Source organism: Otolemur garnettii, unplaced genomic scaffold (assembly GCF_000181295.1).
Source record: "Otolemur garnettii isolate 467f Iridium unplaced genomic scaffold, OtoGar3 scaffold00009, whole genome shotgun sequence".
NCBI classification, from domain to species: domain Eukaryota; kingdom Metazoa; phylum Chordata; class Mammalia; order Primates; family Galagidae; genus Otolemur; species Otolemur garnettii.
Genome location: NW_003852404.1, coordinates 36,225,110 through 36,234,756, shown reverse-complemented (window position 1 = coordinate 36,234,756; position 9,647 = coordinate 36,225,110). Strand labels below are relative to the sequence as shown.

The 9,647-nt window shown below is 38.1% G+C and overlaps 1 protein-coding gene across 1 annotated transcript in view; it reads right to left on the bottom strand.

Annotated features, from left to right (window-relative positions):
• Positions 1–9,647, bottom strand: part of CRYBG3 (crystallin beta-gamma domain containing 3) — a 115,905-nt gene that overhangs the window by 30,427 nt on the left and 75,831 nt on the right. Inside the window, exon 16 of the mRNA XM_012801491.2 lies at positions 4,575–4,684. Coding sequence (XP_012656945.1) covers positions 4,575–4,684 — 110 coding nt within the window. The remainder of the gene's footprint in view (positions 1–4,574; positions 4,685–9,647) is intronic.

The window sequence follows — 9,647 nt, the reverse complement described above, 5'->3', positions numbered from 1 at the left end:
ATTGGTGGGATCACACCTATGGTTCATCCTATAAGGGTACATGTGAATCTCTCTAAATATAGAATATAAATGTCTTAACACAATAACTAAGAAAAAGACATGAAGGCTATGTTGACCAGTTGGATGAAAGTATTTCAAATCGTATACAGAAACAGTACACTCTACCCCATGAGAGTATTAATGTACATGGCTATGATTTAATAAAAACAACAACAACAATAAAAACAACACAAAAACCAGCTGCCACTGTCATTCACTGCCTGCCCACCAGGTGCCGGGCATTAGGCTAGGCCCTTCACATACACTATTTCACTGTGCTTTCAATAATTCTGTGTGTCAGAAAGGTATATCCTTTTCACAGGTAACACAACTAAGGACTAGAAAGATGATGTGATTTGTCCAAGGTTCTCCCAACTATTAAATGATAGAGCTGAAATTGAAAGTGAGAAGACACCTGCTTTAAGCTAAAGACATTCTTCTTGTGTGTTTAATCATAAACCTTTGGGATCAAATTATGGTGATTATTAAGTACTTGAACTAATTAGACGTCCTTTCTGGGAACCTCCACAAGAACCCCCCAATAATTGTTTAATGATGAGCTTGTATTCAGTCTGGGTAATAGGAGGTAGACTTCTAAATCACAGGAGGGCATATAAAATCTGTCACCTGACATCCAATAACTAACGCAAAGTTTTTAAAAACCCTTTAGAAATCTTTGATGGTGATTTAAGCTCAATAAAGCATTCAAATAAAGCTCAGTTAACAAATGCCCTGTTAAGGCCAGGTGAGGTGGCTCACGCCTGTAATTTTAACACTCTAGGAAGACGAGATGAGAGGATTACTTGAGTTCAGGAGTTCAGGACCAGGCTGAGCAAGAGTGAGACCCCCCATCCTACTGAAAATAGAAAAACTAGCCGGGCATTGTGGCAGGTGCCTATATTCCCAGCTACATGGGGAGCTGAGGTCAGAGGATTGCTTGAGTCCAAGGGTTTGGGGTTGCTGTGACCTATAATGCCATGACAATGTACCCACGGAGACAGAGTGAGACTGTCTCAAAAAAAAAAAAATGCCCTTTTGAAAATGAACCAAAGAGAAATTAATTGGCTACTGTTACTTTAGTTTTGGGGTATTTAAGTTCTAGTCCTATAATTTAAGATCATTGGGACTGTACACTAGGTTAACTTTGGATAACCACAGAAATGCTCTACGACGTTATAAATTACTGACATGTATTTCATGTAATAAGCATTTTATAGTCAGTAATTATCAAATGTTTTCAAAGTGCCAGCATGAAGCTAAGCCTTTCATGTATACTATTTTACTTAGTTCTTAAAAGAATCTTTTGAGGTAGGTACTATTATCCTCCTCTCAGATGAGGAAGCTGAGGTTCGGAGAGATGACCCAATCTGCCTCAGGTTACACAGCTAGGAAACGGTGGGCTCACATTCAAGTCTCCGGAGCATTCCAGGTGTTTACACATTCTCCAAGGTACTGGTATTGTTTTATTAAACGTTAATTGTATTAGACATCCATGACTAATTTGTCCTAGACATCTTTAAGTATCAGGAGAAACACATTTTCCTCCAGAAAAATTTCAATGCTTTATATGAAAAGAAATGAATCTAAATCTTGCAAAATATTTTCTTTTATTTTAGTGGAGAGAAACTCAGAGCCAAGTTAACAGTAACAAAATTATTTCAGGTCAAGTTAACGGTAACAAAATTATCTCAGGTCAAGTAAATGGTAACAAAATTATTTCAGGTCCTTGACATACGTATTTCTCTCTTACCAAAGACTTGGAAACAAACTATTTAACTTTGGTGACTTGTTTTAATGTTATAAAACTTTTATAACCTTTTTAGAGGTAAGTATTCAAACATTAACAAATACAAAGAGGCTCAAAAAGCAGAAAAGCTACAGAAAATAGGGGAGGAAAAAGACTGCTTGATTTAGGATCAAGAAGGTTAACAGAAAGAATAAGGGTAGAGGGAACCTTAAAGGATATAACTGGATTAGTATTAAGCAGGGCTCACAAGCCTATATAACTACAGGAGACCAGACAGGTGATACAAGTGAGTTGTGTACCGGGTAAAAAGAACTGAGAATGGCAGTGACTAGGTACACTGGGGAGCACATCCGTGCTCTGCTCAATTCAACAGAGCACATCCGTGCTCTGCTCAATTCAGTAATTACTGACAAAGGCTAAAGCTTTCCAAAAGTCTTCCAATTTACTGATTTTTAAAGAAAAGGTAAAAGCAGATACTCCTGGAATATATCCTGAATGTAAGTATTGATACAAAATTTTTTTTAACTCAGCATGTAGGTCAAACAAATGACATCTGTTGGCTAGATGTAGAGGAGACCTATGACCTTTGGTATGAAGCAGAGGTTAGCAAACTATAGCATGTAGGCCAAAGGTGCCCCACTGCTTATTTTCACATGCCCATAAGCTAAAGCTGGTTTTCACATTTTTAAAGGGTTTCAAAAAATTAAGACTGTCTCATGACATGTAAATATATATAGGCCAGGTGCACTGGCTCATGCCTGTATCCTAGCACTTGGGAGGTTGAGGCAGGTGAATTGCTTGAGCTCACGGGTTCAAGACCAGCCTGAACCAGAGCGAGACCTCATCACTAAAAATAGCCAGGTGTTGTAGAGGGTGCCGATAGTCCCAAGGCACTCTACCAAGGGTGACAAAATGAGACTTTGTCTTAAAAAAATAAATAAATAAAAATAAAGATAGAAAAAAGTAGCTGAGTGTGGCAGTGCACACCTGTAGTCCCAGCTACTCAGAGGCTGAGGCAAGGGGATGACCTGAGTCTAGAAGTTTAAAGCTGCTGTAAGCTACAACATCACAGCATTCTAGCCCAGGGCAACAGAGTGAGATTCTGTCCCCTCCAAAAAAAAAATATATGTATACACACACACACACATATATACATACAATTCAAATTTCAATGTCCACAAATAACGTTGCATCGGAACGCAGCCATGCCTGCTTGTCTGTGCTCTGTGTACAGCTGCTTTTTACTCCCTATACACAAGGGAGTCCAATATCAACAAATACAATGAGAGCTTTGTATTTGTGAACTTCAGAAGAGCTGTGGGAAATGTGAGGGGGGAAAGACCTGCTTGACTTATTCACTAGCAAAATTGAAAATAGTTACGATTAGGCCCTTTATATATAGTTTGCTGACCCCTGGTATAGAAGGTGAAGAAGAAAACAAACAGCTGAGCAAATGTTAGAAGAGGGCAAGGGAAGAGAGGGGCACGGTATGCGGACAGGACGGAGAGGACAGGGAATGAGAGACCAGTTGGTGGGAAAGCCTGGAAAGAGTGTGAACTTGACTGGACTGGTACCAGAGAATGATGGTAGGGATCAAATCAGATTAGGAAAAATACTAAACTGGATTTGAGGACAAATAATTGGCCTACGATTGTTGGTAAACACTGAAAATAAGACAGCAGGGATGATGAGGAGACTGAAGTTCCCCAAATGAAAAACAGAACATCTAGTTCTCTAACAGTACAAGAAAGAAAACACAGACATTCTGAAGAAAGAATAGAAAGACTTTATGCTAGCTCGTTAAGTAGACAAATGGTACACAGAGATGCCACCGAATCGTACACTTAATGTTAAATGATAGGCTCGGTGCCTGTGGCTCAAGCAGCTAAGGTGCCGGCCACATACACCTGAGCTGGTGGGTTCAAACCCAGCCTGGCCTGCTAAACAACAGTGACAGGGGCAACCAAAAAAAATAGCCGGACGTTATGGCAGGTGCCTGAAGTCCCAGCTACTTGGGAGGCTGAGGCAAGAGAATCGCTTAAGCCCAGGAGTTAGAGGTTGCTGTGAGCTGTAATGCCACAGCACTCTACTGAGGGCGACAGCTTGAGGCTATGTCTCAAAAAAAAAAAAAAAAAGTTAAATGATAAACTCTACATTATGTACATTTTACCACAATAAAAAAATATGACAGAATATATTTTAGCCTTCAAAATCACATACAACTTCATAGACCTATGAAAAAGGTCCAGTATGTTTTGCAGTTAGATGAATATAAGATTCAAAGCAAAAAACAAAAACAGCTCAAAAAACTACTGGGTCTGACATTTGGCTTGGGAACCCTAACTCTTAATTGGTTTCCTCGCCTGTGAAATGAGGATAATAAATACCTAAACAAACAAAAAAGTAAACAAAATAAATTTAGGAGTAACGTACCTTACATGAATAAAAACACTAGTTATCTTTTATAGCATTCTGTTGTGCTATCTAGTAAAAGTACAATATAAACATTCAAAATATTTGGGAAATAACCTAACAGTGAGAAACAAACCACAAAAGGTTCCCGAAGTTTATTAATCAGTGCTCTGTTTTTTTTGTACTCTATAAAAACTCAAAAAACAAATTCAGCAAAATTAATATAGGCTAGTTAACAGCTAACCAGTTCATTTTTAAATGAAAAATCTTAAAAACTTATTGTGCATGCAAAAAATACAACAAGTTAAATCTCTGTAAACTTAGAAAAAATTCAGTCCTTAAATAACAACAGAAAACACTCAACAAGCATACTTACCATCCCCGAAGAACTTTAAAAGAAGACGGCGTGAATGAAGTCAAATTAAATATTTCTTTTGTAAAATCTATACATTCGCCTTGGAACCCTGATTTACTGAATGCTTTGAGCTATAAGAACAATAATAACACAACAATAATTAAACAGAGAACAACTGTTTGACATCATTGCAAGCAAACAAAAATTTTAATTTCACATATTTAAACATTCAACAAAACATGAGATTTGTGTTTTATCCATTATCACTAAATTCATGTTAAGAATGACAACATTCTTCTCAAACTAGTTTTTAGAAAACATGTCTCTAGGAATGAAATGTCACCATTTATTTACTATGTTCATCTATCTTTTGCACCAAATTATGGGCACAGAAGCTTAGAAAACCATTTTGCTGCTAAGAGTAAAAGAGAATCTCTCCCCCACAAAAATGTGGTCCTTGTCCATCATCTCAAACATTTATTATGCCCTGTGGTGAGCACAGATATATAAAACAATAAGCAATTTAGTGCTAAACATGAAAGGGGTTCAGATTAGAATGGGGATAGATGGTAATGCCTGCTCTCTCTCAGGCCTTCCTGATCCACAGTTAATAAAGGAGAGGAGAGAATGAGCGCATGCCCAGGAGAACGCCTTGCCAGCATGGGAGCAGATGGCAGAGAAGATAATAACGATGGGATTAGTGCAAGATTTATGGTGAGGGAAGAGAGATGTTTGTGTCAGGTATTTCAGCTTATAGGCTTCAGTTTTCTGATAAGAAGACCTTAAATGTATAGCTTACAATTACATACAACTACATTTCTATTTTAGTCCTTTTTGTCAAGAAAAATCCATGAAATCTCAACTATAATTCCCTTCAGACCAGAGATATAATAATCAGCAACTCTAGTGGCCATGGATCTATAACAGGAAAGAAAAAAATTAATGAGCCCTATAAATATTTCACAATACACTGGAGACTTGAAATAGCATGGCCCATAGGTCCACCCAGCTCTGATGGGCCTGCATGGTGGCAGCGAATGCATCATAATGAACGATCCCCAGCATCACCCCTTCTTCTGCTTATGCTGTCTTCCAGAAAAAAGGAATTTCTGAGCAGCTGACATTTATTCACCTCCTTTGTCCTCCCAGGGGTCCTCTCTTGGAAGAGAGGCTATATCATTACTAGCTATATCATTCTGCTCTGACCTTACTTGGTCTGATATCAAAGACCACCCGAAAACAGGGAGGTGAGGGAACCAATTCCTCCTAGACCACCATGGCTTGTACAACATCCTTCCTACTGTGATGTCATGTGATATTTGGAACATTAAAACAGCAAGTTTTCAGATAAGTTTCTGCAAGTTTCTGTCAGAGTCCTGGTAGATAGAGACCATAACAAGAAAAAAGTCCAAAACAAGGCAGACTTATGCTTTTTAAATTTAGCAGGGGTCCTCAAACTTTTTAAACAGGGGGCCAGTTCACTGTCCCTCAGACCGTTGGAGGGCCAGACTGCAAGCCCCAGGAAAAGTCGGCTGCTAAGCAGGACAGGCAGCAGCAACAAAAACACCCAGTGGGCCGGATAAATGTCCTTGGCGGGCTGCATGTGGCCCGCGGGCCATAGTTTGAGGACGCCTGATTTAAAGATTTCAAAAACATAAAGCTAAAACATCAAATCACTTTTAACCTTCAAAAATGTAGAGAAATTTCTCCTGCATGCAAATATTATCTTAGTTCACAGTAAAAATCAGAAAAGCCACATGAGAACAGAGAACATGCCGTCTTATTCACTACTTTATTCTCAGCTTGTTGAATAAATTAATTTCACATTGCTAAGTTTAAGATTTACACTTCAACATTTTACCATGAAACATCACATCCCAGACTACTGACAATGCAAGCTGAGCACATATGTACATAGCAGCCACCTCTACTTTTTTTTTTTTTTTGAGACAGAGTCCCACTGTGTTGCCCTCAGTAGTGTGCTGTAGCATCACAGCTCACAGCAACCTCTAACTCTTGGGCTTAAGCGATTCTCTTGCCTCAGCCTCCCAAGTATTTGGGACTACAGGTGCCCACCACAATGCCCAGCTATTTTTTTGTTGTAGTTGTTATTGTGGTTTGCCAGGCCTGGGCTGGATTTGAACCCACCAGCTCTGGTGTATGTGGCTGGTGCTCTAGCCACTGAGTACAGGCGCCGAGCCACACCTCTACTTTTTTTTTGTCTCAATTAATTTTACTCCCCTAAAATTAATTAAACTTCATTCATATACACAGAAATAATCTTTTATTAAACATCTTTTTAATTTGATGGTTTAAAGTATTCCCTGGCCAAACTTAAAAAATTAGGTTTAATGCTTATCAGTTCATTTTTAATCCACAAAGGGATATCATATATGGCCCATTCCTACCAAAGTAATACCTCATTTTGATCATCTTATAAATGCCTCAGAATAGGACAACTCTTATAATAATATTCTGAGGATCCTCCATTCAGAAACCAACTCTGCTTACTAATTATAATACAGCAGAACCTCCATAGTTGACCATCTCCCTACACTGACCACCTCAAGTGGACCTAATTTTCATAGATTGGATATGTACTACATGTATATACCAGTACAGTAGACCTAGTTCCTTATGTTGAACACCTCTCCACGTTGACCACTCTGTTACAGTTCCCTGGGTGGTCAGCTTAGAGAGGTTCTACTGTAATTAAATTGTGGTTTCTACTCCTAGTGAAATTAAGTGACAGAGCCTTGGAGAAATTAAGTCCTGGGGAAAACCAGCTGGATAAATCACTATGTGGGTTTTCTTTCCTGATCAACAGAAAATAAATACACACCTTAGACAGATGCTTAGAACCTAGACAAAGAGATGAACAAGAAACAAATATTTTCAATCTACACCCATCCCTCTGTGCCATGTGGGCACGCCTCAATCCCTCTCAGCTCCCCACACGGAAGTGTATGGAAGGAGGGGGAAGAAAAGCATGCTGCTGGTTTTTCATATATGCATATTATTGAATTTCTTCATTAGAACTACCCTTGGAGGAAGAAATTATTACCACTTTATGATGGAAGATTTTGTAGAAATGCTTTGTTCTATGTAATGATACTTGTGACATACATGAATAATGTGTGGCAGTAGGTCTTTAAACTAAAAATGCACAAACTTAACTACTGACCAAACACAGAAGTTGTGCTCACTTAATTTATTCTATAAATTATTTTTAATGCAATTTTTTTCTCTAATACTAAAATGATTTCTCTAAAGAAATTTTTTCCATGTCTAAATAAGCCTCTGTCCAGCCCCTTGGACCATCCTCATACAAATGTGTCCATCGTTAAAGAAAAGTCTTATTTCCAGTCTTCTGTTACATTACACCTTTTTCATACTGTGTAATGCAGGGGGTCCTCAAACTTTTTAAACAGGGGGCCAGTTCACTGTCCCCCAGACTGTTGGAGGGCCAACTGTGGGCCCCAGGATGAGTCGGCTGCTAAGCAGGACAGGCAGCGGCAGCAAAAATACCTGGCAGGCTGGGATAAATGTCCTAGGTGGGCTGCATATGTGGGCCATAGTTTGAGGACTCCTGGTGTAATGTACTTCTCACACAATTACATTTTCTACAATAATTTTATTTCCTTATCAATCATAAAAGATTTCCCTTGCTTAAATAACTCTTCCAAAGCACTTCTGTGGTTTGGGTTAGATAAAAATGATTTGACATTAGTGCCACAAAGAAGTATTTTCTCTGTATTGCTCTTGAATCTTATTGATAGTTGCCTAAGACTGTGATTTTCCTACAAGCACAACTATTACAGATCCTGTGATTACTTTAAAATTCACTGAGTGAGGCTAAATTATCCAATATAAGAAAATACCCAGTTGCTTTTCTTGGCTAGACTCATGGATAAAATGGAACAGTGGCTCAATATTTAAAGAAATCCAGGCTTTTAATTGTATCTGTAAATGGATTTGAAAAAGATTCTAGAAATACAAAGTACATGGTGAGTTAAAGGGGGTAACTCATTAGCATTGCTAGAGAATTGTGCCTGACCACAACATGCCCAAAAAATTAAATTTACTTTCCAAAGATTTAACCTAGTAGATTTCGGATATTCAAGACTTGCTAAGAGAGAAATGATGATGATGACAGTAGGGGTATAATCTACATTCCCTTTGGTTTTTATTTTGTTCGGGGAAACAATTTTAAAAATAAAATGTCTCCTGCTAATAATGAAAAACTCTACAATGATCCTGTATCTCTTGAGTTGGTAATTGGACTTAGGGACTGAACTTCAGCCTTAGGAGAAAAACAATCTTCTCTATAAAAGGTGGTGTTCTACAAGTATCCCAAATAAGGCATACCTCATCGTCATTTGCTTACTGAGCAATCAGCAATCATATTTATTATTATAACTGTCATGATATATATGAATATTAATTTCATGTGCATATATAGTCTGGCTTTTCCTCCTTCAAGTTGCTTGAGTTTCCCTTAAAATTCCCAGCATCAAAAAAATATATATATATTCCTCTTTGATTTGAAGTCTGAGATGTAATTTCTTCCTTATTCCTCAGACAGGGAAAATAAGCACATAAGTATTCCATCTGAACACAGCATCTATATTGCCACTCTATCATAACTATCTGTGAAGGACAAAATGCTTCCTAGTAACTGAATAGAACCAATATGTCAGCCGAGACCCTTTATGTTTAGTTAAGTATAAACAAGAAAAATGCCCCCAAATTTGGTCCACTGAAAATAACAAGAGCTTTGACACTGGGTGAACAAAGAAGCCTTTGTTCTTGTGTTCCTAAATAGCCAGCTATCATATACCTGTCAGAAACATTTATTTCACAATGCAGTAACTGAGCCATACCCAGTAAAATGAAGTAGGGCTGATTTCACTGGGCGTTTTCTGCTGTTCCTCTCTCTGCAAGTTGTACTGGAAATACTATCAAGAAAATCCTCCCAGCAATCTGCCCCAAACAAGGAAGTCCATTAAAAAAAAGAATAGTGAGCAGGAGGAGAAAGAAACAGAGTTTAAAAGAATGGGACTTTTTATCTGTAGTTAAAAACCCCCAAAATGT